The sequence below is a fragment of the Canis aureus genome, chromosome 5 (assembly GCF_053574225.1).
Source record: "Canis aureus isolate CA01 chromosome 5, VMU_Caureus_v.1.0, whole genome shotgun sequence".
NCBI classification, from domain to species: domain Eukaryota; kingdom Metazoa; phylum Chordata; class Mammalia; order Carnivora; family Canidae; genus Canis; species Canis aureus.
Window position 1 is genome coordinate 2,795,636 of NC_135615.1, and position 17,860 is coordinate 2,813,495.

Below are 17,860 nucleotides of genomic sequence, written 5' to 3' on the forward strand. Positions count from 1 at the left end.
CTCTCAAATCTATAAAATGTAAAATAAAAGTTTAAGTATCCTCTGATTTTAACAGCAACTATTTTAGAAGATCATAATCTGTCGCTTCTTCCATTGTTGTGTGTAACCCAATAGTTATGCTGAAAGAAGAGTATTATTTCAGTTGCTGAGTAACAAATTACCCCAAAGACCTAAACAATAACATCAACCATGGGACATACCCTACAATGGCAGGTGCTATTGAATCAAATATCCCTGAATTGACACACTATTTGGTACCTGAAATTTTTCATTCTCCTTAAGAGTTCAAGAACACATAGAGGACAGCTGCCAATTCTGAACCAGGTGCTATGCTGTCAGGAAAGCAGAAGGAGAGAAGATGAGACAACTGTGTTCAGCCAGCAACCAGCTAAGTACAGGAACGGAGGGAAAATGAAGCAAAGGGGCAGTACAGGAGGGGGCGGGGGTGTGGGAGAGACAGAGAGAAGGGGAGGAGGAGGAAGGGGAGAAGGAAGGTGGGCACAGGGAGGAAGGGAGAGATAGGGAGGGAGAGAGAGCACTCCTCATGAAGAACCACAGTAAGTATGAGACAACGTTACCATCTTCCAACTCCATGATACCACCTCACTGGTTTAACCTATCCTGTGCCGTTACACACATGATGATACACCGTGTGTGCAGCTGGCAGCCCTTCGGTAACTTCATCACAACCAGAACACAAACAAGGGTATGGCCAAAGCCTGCTCAAGCCCCATCACCTCGTAATAATTTGGTGACTTCTACATGCAGAGCCAAATATCATGTCACAAAGTCTTAAAATATTGAGCATCACACGTCCTCTCCTTCCCCTCCCTCATTCCCTCTAAGAGCACAGACGAAAGGGTGGACACAGATGAATGTGCCTGTGGGTGGCCACGTTCGTGATGCCAAAACCATAGACGACACTGAAGGTGGCACTGCAGTAAAAAAAGCCACTAAGAGCAACACCACGGAAAGTACAGCCCTCTGAAAGCAGAGCTCACACAGAGGACACCTGGAGAGCACCTGCTCCAGAGTGGGCAGGCGGCAAACCGAACAGGCCAGCTGCAGGGATGGGCCAGGGCTTAGATCAGAACTCAGAGATTTTGCATCCCCACACATGGAAACAGACCTCAGTTGTCAAGAAAGATGGCAGGTTTGGTTAAAACAAAAATGTCAGGCAAACCTTTAAAAGAGATTTCCATTCAAAAAATTGCAACTTTAAAATTCTAAAACATAGTAAACTTAATAAAGCGCAGGTGTCAAGAAAAGCATTATACCCCAAAGTTCAGGGTAGTGAAGACTCACAATACTAGTTATAAAACAAACATACCAAAGTGGGTGGCCCAAATGTTCTTTAAAGCAAATTGTCTAATCAGAAAAGGAAGGACTCCCATGTACATGCGCCACCCCCTTCTCCCCCCCCCCTCCCCGCCAGCCCCCAGTCTTCACTAATGCATCCTGAACAGCTTCCCTGGACTTAAACTCACTCTGTCTTTATCATCTGCTACATCACAGAGGGTGTCATCAAGGTCTAGTATTCCTCCATCTCCATGTTCAAGTCGGTGCACCTGTATCCAGTAGTTTGGATCCTGTAGAGAAGAACAGAATACAGCAAGCTAGCATCATCAAAAGGAAATGCAACAACTTAACCTGTAATAATTTCCTGCCCATAAAAAGGAATTGACAACATTGACAATATTGCTAAAAATCCAGGTAGTTCTGTATCCCTACTGTTGAGTCAATTTTCCTTTTCTTTTATGAGGGACTCATGCACACTCTCTCCTTTGGCGTAGCTGCTGATATGCTGCTAGGACAGAAACTATAGAAACCAGCACAAGTCATTGCATAAGAAACAATGGTTTATTAAAGTACTCTGGGTTTCTCATTGTCCAATATGAAATATTAATCCTCTCAGTCCAATCCATACAGATATTCTAATAAGCAAGCAACATATGTTGCATGTCTGAAAAACTCATATCACAGCCTATCTGGGGAAAAAAAACACCAGTGGCGCAAAGTAAGCTCTACAAACAGGTCTAAGTATACGACACAAAGGAAGGTTGACAAAACCATGAGTGAACAAAAGCAAGCTCAGAATAATGTGTGTGCTTTGAGTATTTTTGTAAAGACAAACTTACATACAATTGTACATGTACATATAAAAATGTCCCCAAAAATACACACTGAAATATGCAGTGGTTATATCTGGAGAGTGGGACTGAGGAGAGAAAGAAGACAAAGGACTCCATTTTAAATTTTGTAAATTTCTTCAGAGGGGGTGTGTGTGCACACACACATATGTATACACACACATATACAAACACATATATGTATTCATACATACATATCCACACACACTATAATATAAAACCATGCTTTAAAATTATTTGAAGAGAACATACTCATTTTAAATTTTTATAATCATTCTCATTTGCACACTCAAGTAAAAATATACTAAGCTATATCTTTTACCATTAGCTACTGAATTATCCACAACACAGAATTACTAATAAAAAGTTCAATTCAAGTTAACACTCCACTTTTCTCATCTGAACAGCAACATCTGGTATGGCTCTTTCTTAAGGCAAAGATTGGCAGAGAAGAGGAAAGACAAGTGATTTTATTTATTTATTTTTTTTTTTTAAGACAAGTGATTTTAGACTACAGATGCTTGAGCCCTACCCTACATCTCCCAACTCACACCTTGAGGCCAAAGAATCCAGAGCCATAAGAAGCCCTCTAAGAGAATCTCTAACACCTGAGAATCACCGAAACAGAACACTTAGTAAAAATGCTGAATCACCAATCTTGTCACTTTTTCACCAGCATAGAAAGCAGCTCAAATCCTAATTCTCAAAATTATTAAACATTACCATAAAAACTACTAATGCAAATAGCCTATAGTTACTCCACACCCTCATTTATCTAGACTTCTTTTAAAGGAGAGTCAGCGGGCACCTGAGTGGCTCAGTGGTTGAGCGTCTGCCTTTGGCTCAGGTCATGATCCTGGGATTGATTCCCACATCAGGCTTCCCACTGGGAGCCTGCTTCTCCCTCTGCCTAGGTCTCTGCCTCTCTCTGTGTGTCATCAATCAATCAATCAATCAATCCTTAAAAAAATGAGTCAGTATTCAAATTGCCTGTTCATCCAGAACACAGACTATGGAAAACACACAACATACCACACACACACACACTTCTTTCTTCAGTCTGAGTCCACATGATTCTTGGATTACAATGTTGTCTAGGGAGTCCTTAGGAAACCTGCTGCTATGAGTCCAACAGTGCTCCAGAATTTGTCATTTCTACATTTTTGAGCCATCAAAGAACAGAGTCCCCAAATAAACCATTCTCCTACTCTTCATTACCAAATGGCATTAACCCACCAAGAGAAATCAGAAATAATTAATATCCTGGAGGCAAATCCTAATCATCATTCCCTAGCCCCTTAGAACAGAGCCATCCTGCCCTCCACTTCCCCTCAAGAAATCTGTCGGATGGCCTAATCACCTAAAACATCAACTTTCATTTCTAAAACACTTTTAATACACAATAAAGCAGGCTGACCTCTCACTTCCCAATACTCCCCACTCTCTCCATATGAGATCATAACCTACAGCCTTTCTATCATATCTGGAGCTACTCCTTTGAAATAAATTCCCTCCTAACAATTTTCTCAACCTCTTGACTTCTCTTTCAGAACCTGCTGTGTTGGGATCCCTGGGTGGCGCAGCGGTTTGGCGCCTGCCTTTGGCCCAGGGCACGATCCTGGAGACCCGGAATCGAATCCCACGTCGGGCTCCCGGTACACGGAGCCCGCTTCTCCCTCTGCCTTCGTCTCTGCCTCTCTCTGTGTGTGTGTGTGTGTGTGTGTGTGTGTGTGTGTGTCTTATGAATAAATAAATAAAATCTTTAAAAAAAAAAAAAAGAACCTGCTGTGTTCCAACCTTTCTCCACCAGTTAGTTCCCCTTTCACAGCCTGCATTAAGTCCTGCATAACTAGCCATCCTCTCCTCCACTACCCGCAAAAACACCTTACCATTCAGGCTAACCCCTCATCGATCACGACGCACCTCAGTCATCGTCTTCTCCAAGAGCTTTTCCTGACCAGAAAGCTCAGCTTAGAACACAGGTTAGAAATCCATCTCCAGCCTGTTAATGTTTCTAAAAACCACAGTAGTCCGGAAAATAGTACTCAGATGTAAATGTTGAACCTTTAAAAGCTGTTGATATTGTATTTTTCACATACTAAAATAGTACAAAACCTTCTATTGACCCTACTTTACCCTCTAGTCACTTGACCAACTCTCTGATTCTCTTTATGGCAAAATGCTTTAAAGATTTGTTGTTTCAGATTCTTCTTCTCTCATAATCCTGTTCCAATGAAGTTTCCTCCCCACAACAATCCCAAAACCATCCATCAAGGTTACTGACAGTCTCCATGTTGCTTAATATAATGGTCCATTCCCAAGACCCATTGTCCATGGTCTATCAGCGGAATGTTATACCTCTTGTCACTCTCCTCCACTTCAAAAACTCTTTAAGTCTGGCTTATAATCTTTCAACTAGCTGATCAAAGTCTTGTCTAATTCTGAGATTCAGTTCTTGTCTCCTGCCTCCAGAAAGGTCCTGATTCAATGGTCAGCTATGTAAGTAGCCATGACAACACCATGTCAAAACATTTATCAGGCCAGCACTTATTAAATGCCACTCCATAATATGTGCTGAATAGTAACTATCTGGAGAGAAAAAACTGAGAAGGAAACCAGCACTAATCCAACAGAGCATACTACACTATAAAAAAAAAAAAAAAAATCAGATCTAAGCAGGGTACATAAAATTGACCTCTTCCCACAAGGGTATAAAATCCAGGAAGGATATTTTTGCCAGTGAGAAATACAACTCCTTAGAACAGTAATCTCTTAGGAGATTTTAACTGACAGCTTCCATAAACACAATTCTCTATCAATAAACAGAGGATTTGCTGTGTTTTCAATGGAATAATGAAGAATCCATAAGGGAAAATTTTCTTAAAAAGAGTGTATTTGTTGATCCTATTTTGGTAGTTTACACTAAAATGTTTGAAATATTAATCGCAGAAGTCATTGTTGTCCCAGCTATAGAAACTTAAAAATGTAATTGAACAAAAAGTTGTGATAAGACACTTCTAAAAATACCAAGAAACACGAATCCTACTATAAGCATACATGTCATTAGGTTAAAAAACAAATATAACACTCAATTTAAAAAAGCAAGAATCTGTCTCACTTAGGATTAATGCATTTAAAATAACCAAAGATTTAAACACTAAGCAATAATTCTACATTATGACAACCAAAAATCAATTACACATGAGCAAGAAACAAGGAATGAAGTTTGTATCAAGTGAGTGAAGAGAGGGCTACCAAGAAGCAAACATCCCAAGGGTCCCCAAGAGCCAGCCACAAAGAAGAAATCTGGGGACAAAATCACAGGAAGAAACACTGCTCTCACTAAGAACAGGGGCTGGAACCTGGCTTAAGGCGGGAGGGGAAGGAGGAGGAGGGAACATTTATTTCTAAGACCAACTGAGAATAAAAGCACGGGTGTGTAATTTGATAAAATGCAAGCTGCAATGCTATGGCCCAGTCTATTCCAGTATACAGTAAGAGCAAACAGTAGAGGGAAAAACCTAATGAAAGATGGCTCCATAAGGAAAGCTCTCCAACTCTACAGACAGCATCATCACATTATGCAACAAAGCAATGAAATTCTGTGAATTGGGGCCTGTGAAATACACACCCCCTGTCTATTTCACACCCATGCAAGTTTCAAGGAAAGTATCTGCAATTAGAAACAGTGGTACCCTACTCTTGCAATGACCATGCATGTAGCAATGGTCTACGTCCTGCCAAATTTTCAAATGAAAATATATATGTAAATATAAGCCTATAAAAGGATAACTGAATTCACATTAATTTGAAAATTAATTACTATTTGAAAACACTGGGTGAGAGCAAACAACACTCAATGCCCTCTGTGAGAAATTAAAATTTATCAGATAAGACTTAAACAAAAAGTCAAAAGAGGCTGACCATGCATCATAAGAAAAGCAGACATAAAAATGCTTTGAGTACAGAGGAAGGTAAGATTATTTTTGCTTGGAAAGATTCAGGAAGGGTTTATAATAAGCAGGCTGGAGGAAGGAAGAACACGGAGATCACTCTGAGCTGAAGGACAGGTATGAGCAGGCAGGAAGGAGTGGCAGGGTTTATTCATTAAACTATGAACACAAAACTCACCATATGACAAACACCCTGTCAGGGAGACCCACATGTACTCTGCCTCCTTCCTGAGAGCTCATTGAAACTGCAGTAGAGGCATATTTATCACGGTATATCCCCACAAAAACCAAGACAACAGAAAGAAACTGCTAGAGGCTGGGAAGCCAGACTAATGATATCACATGGAGCAAACCCAAGAAAGTGAACCCCAAGCTGACTGTGTGGGGAACCAGGCAACAATGTGACCTCTTCAGCTGCTCTGGAATGGGGGAAACCAAGTACCTCAGAAGACAGGAAATGAACATGGTAGGAAAAACAGCAGGATCGGCTGAAAGTTTCTTTAAGCAGCAAAGCCCAGGTTTCTGTCCTGACTCCACACAGTACCATGACCACCCCCGTAGCATCCTGGGGGGTATGACTGAGGATCAGAAGTGGGGAATTGAGGCAGAGCAACCACAAAGGTATTTAAAGATGGGGGAGAGATGAGTGAACATTTACACACTGAATGCTGAGAAATCCAGCTCTCTGCTTCCACAAGTTCCCAGAATACTGGCCACTGGGTATAGGCCACCTGGACAAGAGGCTGGAAGATCTCTCCCTGGGCATCTGACCACCTGAAGAGCAAAGGCCAGAGGAATTTAGACAGCCAGGTGGCCCTCCTGTGCAGCTCATGTTTTTGGGCCTTTGCCTGGACTCAATGGTCTGTTATATTTAGCCAATGAGCAAGGACTGGATCCTGAGGAAAGCCCCAAGGATGGATAAAATGCCGAAACAAATAGAAAACACACTTGAGCAGCCCGGGTGGCTCAGCAGTTTAGTGCTGCCTTCAGCCCAGGGCCTGATCCTGGAGACCCGGCATCAAGTCCCACATCAGGCTCCCTGCATGGAGCCTGCTTCTCCCTCTGCCTGTGTCTGTCTCTCTCTCTCTCTCTCTCTCTCTCTCTCTCTCTCGTCTCTCATAAAGAAATAAAATCTTAAAAAAAAAAAAAAGAAAGAAAGAAAAGAAAAACATGGCTGTATAAAAGAGAAGACAGTTGTAAAAAAATAATAATAATACAAATCCATCACTGATACACAGGAGAATTTCAGGTGATGGTACATCCTGATGGCAAAGGATGTTGAAAGGAGAGGGAAAGAGGAAAGGAAAAAAACAGAGAGGAAAGCCAAACAAAATGCTCTTAGAAGTTTAAAAAAAAAAAAGTTAAAAACACTTCAAGTGAAAAATTAGAAGAGTAGAAAGGAATTGAAGAAATCTCCCCAGAAAGTAAAGGAAAAAAAGATGAAGTATGTAATAAAATAGAAGACTAGTAAGTCAAGCTGCTGAATAACAGAAGTTCTAGAAAAAGAGAACAGGAAAAATAAAAACAAAAAAACATTTCAAGTTAGTTCCCCATAATGACAATAATTTCCATATTAAAAAGGCCAATAGAGAACCCAACATAAGGGCATATGCCAAGGCACATCAGAACCACAGAACGGAGAAGACAAGCAGAAGATAAACCAAACCAAAACTCCAGAAAGTAAAATACAGGTACTATAATGAATGGGTAAGGAATCAGAATGAGTTTGGCCTTCTCAAGAGCAACACTGTAATCCAGATGACAATGGAACACTGTCTTCAAAATTCCTAAGAGAAATGATCCCCAACCAAGAATACTATACCTCACCCAATCACCATCAATAAAGTGCAAAGGTAGAGGAAAAATATTTCTAGAAATGCTATTTCTCCAAAAATTACTGTCTCCACACCTTTCTTAGGGAAAACACTGGAAGATGTGTTCCCAGGAAATAAATCATGAATGAGGATGGCATAGCATACAAAAATAGGGAATGTCACACAGAGGAGAAGCCCCAGGATGATGTGGGGTTGATCCAGGATGTCAGCTGGGCACCAGGTTGGAAGCTGTCCAGTCCACATGGGCACAGGCCAGAAGCTCCAAATGAGATGTTTTTAAGATAAAGCTGAAAGAGTATCCCCTGTAATAAAACACCCCCACCAAGATGTTACTTTAACTACATGGTCAGCCTGGAGTAGAATTGGTTGTAAATTCACAGAAGACCAAACAAAGGAAAAAGGATTATTCATTCCAGGGAAAACACCACTTGTAAAGAAAATGTCACCAATGTATCTATCATACACAGTTCAGATCTGAGCAGCTTTTAATAATGAAAATAATGTGAACATCAAATATTTAGTCAAATTCATAATTTCTTTTGAGGGAAGGAATTCTAAAAAGTATGTGTGTGCATTCATGTGTGTGTGTGTGTGTGTGTGAGAGAGAGAGAGAAAGACAGAGAGACAGAGAGAAAGAGAAACCTGTCTCTCCAGACAGAAACAGAAACCCAAGGAGCGGCTGCAAGAAAATGGGGGAAAGCACATATGGAGCAGTGAAACTGGGTTAGATCTTCCATGCTAAGTCAAAACATGATGACAACAACAAAGCAATATAAGAAGTTTATACAGAAAAGTGGAGGTAATATCGAAAGAATCAAGTGCAAGAGTTGGAAAAGGCCACCTCTCAGGGAGTAGACACCAGTCTTTTCCTAAAAATCCTAGCACTACTCTCTTACTATGTACATCCATAATATTAGGAAACAAAAAGACTAGAGAGAAACAGTTTGAAAAATTTCTGAAAATAACAGGCACAGCACACAGCCTGAAGTGTAGCATCCATCAATCCTATTAGCCAGAGGATAATGAGGTGGCCAAGACAAATGAAGTCAGCTAATGATTCAACAAAAAAACATTTCATTTTTGAAGTCAACAGAAGAGCACAATGAACTGAAATTGGATCACAGTCTAGATTCCCTTGGTATCTAATTTACTTAAACCCAAAATAAAATATTTTTTAAAACACACCCTATAGTCCTTTTTTAAAAATGAATCTTTGGTATTTCAAGATAGAAGTGATATATCTAGTTTTGAATTTACCTACTTTATTCAGCTCCATTTCAAAAATGCTTATCTTTTAGTATAAATTCAAATCATAGGACCCATTTTCAATTTTGTTGTAATAGTGTTGACATTAAACAGATTTTTCTGTTGCCTTCTTAATAACAACACAGATGGTCTGAGAACATAGCTGATGTTCAACAATAAAAGAGGAACCTCTATCACAATAAGGGGGTATCTAATATTTAATAGCAAGTGCACTCCTCTGCTTCTCACTTTTCCATCCCAAACCACACCCAACACACATCCCACCACCTCACCTCCACACATAACACAGGGCAAACCACAAACCCAATGCCTTCCTTGAAGAGTGACTGGCTTCATTTAATATGTCGATCAAAAAAGAAAGTAACAGCATGAAACCAAAGGCCTAAGTTGCTGAAAAGAGGTCACAATGAATAAACGCCGCTGGGCAGGACTCCAGCCAGGTCTCCTGATTCATGTCCTAGCCTTTCTCAAACCCACATGGATTCTTTTCAAACAAGGGCATCAGAGTAGCTGTCTTCTGATTGTAGTCCCTCTTCCCAATCTCTTTATATTTTGTATAATGGAGAGGTACGTAACATATTTCTTTTAATAAAAAAGTTTTGACGGTTAAAGTTTGAAAAACCACTCACCTTAATATTATAGCACATGTTCTAATCTCATCCATAATTTAAAGCTCTGGTTCTCAGAGTAGAACATTTCAGCATTATCACTGGGACCTAGTCAGAAATGCTAATGCTCAGACTCCTCCTGGGCCAACTGAATCAAAGTCTCTCAAGGTAGGGCCCAGCAACCTGTATTTTAACTAGCCTTCCAGGTGATCCAAATGCACACCAAAGTCTGAGAACTCAAAATTTGTGATTTGGAACTGGGGCAGCGTGGGGGCTGAAATACTTTGAATTTCTACTACATATTATTACATATCATGTTTAGCTCATAAATTTATGGGTTTAATGCTTTCACCCACACTTCTTAAATCAGCCAGATGTTACTCCACCTTAAAAATGATTACGAAGGGGCAGCCCCGGTGGCTCAGGGGTTTAGCGCCGCCTACAGCCCGGGGCGTGATCCTGGAGACCCTGGATAGAGTCCTGCATCAGGCTCCCTGCATGGAGCCTGCTTCTCCCTCTGCCTGTGTCTCTGCCTCTCTCTCTGTCTCTATGAATAAATAAATAAATAAAAATCTTTAAAAAATAATAAAAAAATGATTACCATGCACACATACATATATACTGTTCCTGTGAAAACCATATAGATGGATTTCTTCCTTTCATCTCTTATTCTGAATAATATAATTACCTTCCAAACTCATCTCACTGCTTCTAGATTCTGACCTTTTCAATCCTGTCCTGTATCTTGCTACATAATTATCTTCACAAAATACCCATTTCATCATGTCCCTGTCTTGTGACAGAAGTCATTTGCAGTGACTTACGACATTTCAAAAGGTTAAAATCCAACATCCCTGTCCTAGCACCCACTCTTCCCAAGCCTGAGTTTCCAGGCTTCCCTTGGCTCCCATCATGGTCCTTCAGTCCTCCCAGATAGTCCTCAACACTGATAAACCCCAAGCACTAGGTATAGTGCCTGAGACAGAGTAGATGCTCAATAAATATCAGTTTTGTGAAATTAGTTAACCCAAAGTTTTTGTTCATTCTATTCCATACACCTGGAACACTTTCATCTCCACTGCTCCAACTCTGCAAATTGTGTATTACCTTCTCAAATCTAAATCAAAAACCACCTCCCCTGTGAAATGTACTCCAACCTCCAAGTATTTATCTAGACCACATATATGTGCTGTTTGTTTACCTCTAGATTAAGTCCCCTGAAGGCAGGAACCATCATCCTTTTTTTAGCATAGAACAAAGAACAATGCACCATGTTGCATAAATAATGTGTAAAAATAAAGGTAATAATCCTATTAGATAAGTGAAAAAATTTAAACAAGAGTTTCTCAGAGAATACAGTCAACCAACAGACTCGTACTCTCCTAATTGCCAAATGAAATGCCATGGGCATGCTGTGCCATGTCGGGATCAACAGCCCCCATTCAACACTGTATCTCCTGATTCTCAGAGCTAGATCTAGAAAGGCTGTGTGCTTATTCTAGCTGACATCTCAGACAACATCTTAGATGTGGAGAAAGAAGACATCCATGTACTTTTAAGCTTTACAGCCAAAAGGAACCCAAATTCCAATATAAACACCTTCATCCTCACCCACACAGGTCAGCCCACAGCATCCCTGGCCTGAAATGCCAGGCGGAAGTGAGATGAAGCCTAGATAACCTGCCTAGAACCCAGGGAAAGGAGGGTAAGACAAAAGCTCATCTTTGCTCAACCTGGCCACCCGAGTTCTCCCCACTTTAGTCCTAGTGAATGTAAGAACTTGTAAGGGCAAGGGGATGGCCAGTATTGTTACCTGATGAGCTGGTAGTCAATCAACAGAAGGCTTGTCTAAAGGAAGGGAAAATGTGAAGTAATATATATGCAATAGATCCAAGCCTACGTCCCTCCTTAAAAGATGATATAAGATCTATAGGATATTCACTCCAGAACTGAAACACCTTTATACACAAGTTTTGCAAGCATCACACTATGAACGTGGTACACTCACTCCTCCACCCTTACTCTACAAAGGGCCAGTGGGGGGGCCACCCTCCTGAGTACATCATGTCTTCAGCTCCATTTATAGATGAGAGGACTGGAGAATGGGAAAGTTATTGGAGAGATCACGCGTGTAACTGAAGTTGAAGGGGAAAGGGAACTCAGATATTACTCCGACTTTTAAAATTCCTGCTTTGCCCTTTTTGGTACAATTGTCTCTTGCAGGATGATCGAACAGGCTTGTCAGAGGAACAAATCTGGAAGGGAAAAACTGACCAGGATAAAGTCCTCTTCTTTCTTTTTAAAGAGAGAAAGAGAGAGAGAATGTCTGCATGGGGAGGGGTAGAGAGGAGAGGAAGGGACAAGCAGACTCTGCGCTGAGCCCCACACAGGGCTTAATCTCAGGACTCATGAGATCAGGACCTGAGCCAAAACCAAGAGTGGGGCATTTGACTGAGCCACGCAGGTGCCCCCAAAGTCCTCTTTTCCTTTTTTTTTTCTTAGAATGAGAAAAAATGAAGAATGAAAAATATATCACCCACCAGTTAATATACTTGACTTCCACATGAGGAAGTTGTGCTTCACACCATGTTACCTATCAAAATATACAGATTTAAGTACTTCATTCCAGTCATGCACCAGGCAGTGTTGGATTAAAAACTGGAGGAAAACAAACAAACAAAAAACCCTATAAACATTAAAATAGTGCCTAGGATACCTCAAGGTAGAGACCCACAGTATAGCCACAGTGGCCCTCAATACTCGTGCAGTTATGACAGTAACTACTATATAGTCTAATGAAAATGTTAAAATTTTTTGTGTGCTTACAAAAGAAATAACCAACCTAAAAAATCCTTAAGGTCACTCACCCAGCCTAACAAAAGAAAAACCTACCCTCATGTATTTACTCTCCAACCAGCAAACAAGATAGGCTGACTCAGACCAGAAAGAATTTCTCTGACCTGGGAAAAAAAACCTCACTGCAACATGATAACTCTAAATAGCTCAGAATTCTAAAACAAACCAACAAAAACTTGACCCCAAAGCAGCTCTCCACTACCCCCTCGTATTACTTAATCCAAAAACCACCTCCCAATTTTTCTTAAAGAAACTCGCAAATCACTTAAAGTACATAACTAATTCCTTACACCTGGCAGCACTAAACATGACTGAATCAGAATATCCCTAATACAGAAGAGGAGACTGTAAGAAAACTGAATTCCAACAGAGGACTCACAGCTACCTCCAACCTCCTCCTTATAAGGCTGGGCAAACAGCTACCCAGCTGTATCCTGTGGGCCCCTACACTCAAGGCCAGCACACCCCACACTTTGTGGGGTCCAGGGCAGAGTGGCACAGGACCACAATATCATAACACGAGAATGGCCCCCAGGCAATGGACACTGGACTACAGTACTCAAAATGTGGTCTGTGGCTCAGCCACTTGGAAGGCTGGAGGGCTCTGTTTCCAATGTGTCCCCAGCACTGCTGTCAGAGGTGGGGCTTCCTTCTTCTCCCAGAATACTCCTATCATCAGTCAAGGGAGGGATCTATAATGGAATCTTCAAAAGACTTGCACCCCCCCCCCAAAAAAAAAAAAAAAAAAAAGATTTGCCCAAGACCAGATAGTGCTTCTGAGTCTTATGACCATGGACATCTCTGGAAGGAAGGAAGAAAGGAAGGTGTGTGTCAGCTCTCAGCAGGGAAAGGAGCAAGACAGACAAAGGGTATTCACACACATTCTCACACACACACACACACACACACACACACACTCACTCACTCTCAAATCCCAAGATATAAGCTAGTCAGCCCATGGGGATCTCCTAGTGGTTCAAATTTGTTATATAGCTTGTTTGTCCTATCTTGGAAAGCCATACCTATATCTCCTCGCTTGTGAAAACCTTACTCAAATTTCAAATCCTGGCTAATATCTCTTTGCAATGTCAGTCTTCAATCCCACTTTATCCTTTGCCCTATCTCTCAACAGCACGCATAATAACATCTTGATGATGTGCATGTTTTATAATTTATCACTGTGCTGAACCTGTGGACTCATTCAAATATTTATGGAGCATCTATTATATGCAGGCACTGAACTAGGTACAGGGTTACAGCAGTAAATCCCCTACCCTCCTAGAATCTCTAGGGACTAGAGATACAAAACAATAGGGACTCTCTTGAACACGACCCTCACACCCAGAACATTCACTGATACACATTACTAGTTATCTCAAGTCAAAGACCCAGCTGCAGTCCTTTATTAACGTATTTATTTGAAAATATGTTGGCACTTAGTCTTCCCTGGAAATCCCTAAAGACTCAAGATGGCCCATCTGATCAATTTCAAACACGTCTGAAATGGAGTTTTCTAAATAAGGACTCCAAGATACCTCATGGAATATACATAAAGGAGATTATATTAATAATGCCATATAACTTCCTAATTTCCTTTAATACATGGTTAGTTCTCTGTCCTTATATAGTTTATAATATTTTCCCTTACGAGGTATTTGAAATTTAGGTACCTGTGCCTTCAGTTTATTCCTTTTAAAAAATTATAGTACACCTGATACATACCATCTAAGAAAAAAAAATTAAGTAGCACAATTCAAGCACTAAAAGAGAAAACAGCAAGCACGAATACAGTAGTCCCCTATGGTTTCCTTTTCCATAGTTTCAGATACCTGCCATCAACCACAATCCAAAAGCAGATGATCCTCCTCCTGACATACTGTCAGGTTAGAATTAGCCTAACGCTACATCACAATGCCTATATCACTCACCTCACTTCATCTCATCACATAGACATTTTATCATCTCACGTCATCACAGGAAAGGTGAGGACAGTACAGTAAGATATTCTGAGAAAGAGAGAGAGACCACATTCACATAATTTTTTATTACAGTATATGGTTATAATTGTTCTATTTTATTATTAGTTATTGCTTTTAACTCTTATTGTGCCTAACTTATAAATGAAACTTTATCATGGGTATGCATGTAGACGAAAAACCTAGTTAGTATACAAAGAGTTCAGTACTGCCCTGAGGTTTCAGGCACCTTTTGGAGGTCTTGGATCTTGTCCCCTACAGATAAGGTGGAATGTCATACTGCTAATCTGTTTGATCACTATTCTGTAGCATACTTAACAGTAGAGTTTCTGATTAAAAAAACCTGCATGGAAGCAAAGAAACAAATTAGCTCCATGGAAACACCAGGCAAAACATAATTACACAAGTAGTAATTAAAGTGTGAAATGGACTACCTCAAACAATAAGAGCTGTAAGTAAAAACTTATCAGACCAAGGTGGGGAGGACAACAAAACAGAAACAAAGCTAGTTTGTGAAGCTTTGAAGGTACACAGATAGAGTAGCCGCAACAAGAAACCAGGGTTTGATGACAAAGACATCTAGTGGGCACATATTCTGCCTGTCAGTGGCCACAAAAAAGGGCAATAAAATGGCTCTACAGGCTAAGTGGCCTGCATTGCACAAGTCATTTCCTCCTTGTGGGCACCTGAGGCCTTGTGTATAAAAATGAGGGACAAATTATCCCTGAGGTCACCAGTTAAGTACATATGGCTTAACCGGTCTACGATGCTACATTAAGAAAACTGAACACACTCAGGGCAGTTTTCCTTCCCTTAGTGGAAATAAGATAAACACTCCCATGACCACCATAACCTGATCTTGAAAACAACTCATAAAATTAAGACTTACCTAACTTTCCCTACCTAGCATTCTCCATCAAACATATGCTTATAAGCATGTGCCCCTGCAGTAGCAGAGCAATAAGCTCTACAGACCCCATCCACCTGGAATGGCTTCCCAAAGCAGAGAGTCTGCTGATGGCATTGGAACCACAACTGCACCACCCAGACGCAGAAAGTGGGCTGCAGGAAGCAAAGCCAGGAGCCCATCCAGACTGCTGAAGAGTGCTGCCACCAGGACTAGGCGAGGATATGGAAGAGTATCCATGTGCAGGCTCCTAATGGCTGAAAACATTTCCACACTTAGCACATACTTGAACAACTGGCGATAACAGGATGGCATGATACATACTATGGGTCAATTAAGAACTTAACACTCAGTCTGAAAGTGGTTGTGTTTTGGAATAAAGAGGGTACAGCCAAGTCTGTGATAATGGGCCCTGTTCGCCAAGACTTTAATATTAATTTGGGGAGGCAAGCCATAGGTATGTGGAAAGCTCACTAACAATATCTAATTATCAAAATTAAATGCCAACCAAGTGGTACAGGAATTACAAAAATTCAGAAAACACTGAAGACAAAGAACCCTTCATGAAGGAATTATTTTGTTTCAATCAGGGTAAATCTTAGGACAAAGGTGGGAAGGCCAAAACATACATGGCATGTTTGAATAATGGGGGACGAGGCCTGGACATGATCAATGTTCAACACATGTCTTTTACTTTTTTCTTTACCCCGGGACCGTGAAATGTTGAGCCAAGCTGGCCACACAAGATCCCTACCAGGGCTAAGCTTTTCAGACCTGCATAGAAATTGCTCACTTGAGCCCCAAACTTGATGTCATCTCAAGTGTCATGTACTAAACAACTATTAAAACAAGGTAATATATCACCAACAGAAGCAGGAAATGTGAACCTACAATTTGAGATCTGAATAGAAAAAAACCATTTTGAAAGACCCCAAATAGAATTTTTTAATTCTAAAATTTTAAAGATTTTGTGATCTTACATTCTTCCCCTCTGATCCTTTTTTTTGAAGTTAAATCCTTTCTGGATGAAACTCTCATTCCTCACATTTGTTTAACAGTTCTTAAAACATTCCCTCTGAGTATTAGAACAGCTCTTCCTGTTTATCATAAGACTAAAATAAATAGCAGGTCAACAAGACCAGACAAGAAAAACATAAAACTTGTTTGACAGCTGAAGCGATCAATGTGTTCATATGAGCACAAGAGAAACCACCCACCTTTTTAGTTAGCCCTGCCCAATGTCACATAGTAATCAGGCCCTTTTTATCTTCTCACCACTAAGACATTTCAGGCCAATCTAAGATTTGGACCAAGAACTTAATGTCAAATTCAAGACTTTCAATTTTCACATCACAGCTGAGTAATGAATATTACATACATAATTCAATTAGCATACATTTAGCACACCCACAGATGTGAAATATAATACCAGCGCCCATATTTACTGAAAGTTTATGACGCCAAGAGAAAAACAAAACTCAGATGGTCTGAGTATTTAATTCAAAGCCTCCAGTTTCATTCTTGTATGGGTCTGTCCTGCAGTCATTTGACATTGCTGCAAAAGCTTATCTCAGTCTTGCATGGACATGCAAACAAGTGCTAGCACCAAAATTTCAGTTCATAGTGCAAGGTGTGTTAGAAAACAATTTCTCGGGCAGCCCAGATGGCTCAGCGGTTTAGCGCCACCTTCAGCCCAGGGTGTGATACTGGAGACCCGGGATGGACTTCCATGTCAGGCTCCCTGCATAGAGCCTGCTTCCCCCTCTGCCTGTGTCTCTGCCTCTCTCTCTCTCTCTCTCTCTCTCTCTGTCTCTCATGAATAAATAAAATCTTTTTTAAAAAAAAGAAAAAAGAAAACAATTTCTCCTTCAAACAAATAAATATAGTGTGAATTTTTGACACTGTGGAGTTTTTTTCTAACTTGGAAAAAAAATTGCCTTGGAGATAATACCATTTCATACTGTGTCAAGAATTCTTCTCAACTCACCTGAAATAAAACTTACAGATATACAAGTATACACTATTGAAGTTACAGAAATATTTCAAATTATTTAGTAAAGCAAACTCCATTGTAATTTAAATAACTTGCCTTTGAAGTACAAGAAAACACTTTTCAGACTGATTAGAGGAGGACATCTGATAAAACTTTGCACACAGCATAATACCAGAAACGCAATATAAATATCTTGAGATAGGTGATTAGTTTATTCTAAATCTATACTGAATAGTCTAAGTATCCTCGAAAAAGTTTACCTAACTATGATACTGAAGCAGAATCAGCTTGGTTGTATACAGTGTATGGTGTACAT

At 40.3% G+C, this 17,860-nt stretch overlaps 1 protein-coding gene across 25 annotated transcripts in view; it reads right to left on the reverse strand.

Annotated features, from left to right (window-relative positions):
- Window positions 1-17,860, reverse strand: part of PARD3 (par-3 family cell polarity regulator) — a 648,392-nt gene that overhangs the window by 534,058 nt on the left and 96,474 nt on the right. For 24 of the 25 annotated variants that reach the window (XM_077896592.1, XM_077896595.1, XM_077896596.1 and 21 more), the window contains exon 2: window positions 1,488-1,589. In XM_077896592.1, the coding sequence (XP_077752718.1) occupies window positions 1,488-1,589 (102 nt within the window). Of the gene's footprint in view, window positions 1-1,487; window positions 1,590-14,390; window positions 14,410-17,860 lie in introns of those variants that run through there. The other variant, XM_077896588.1, reaches the window with a different exon arrangement.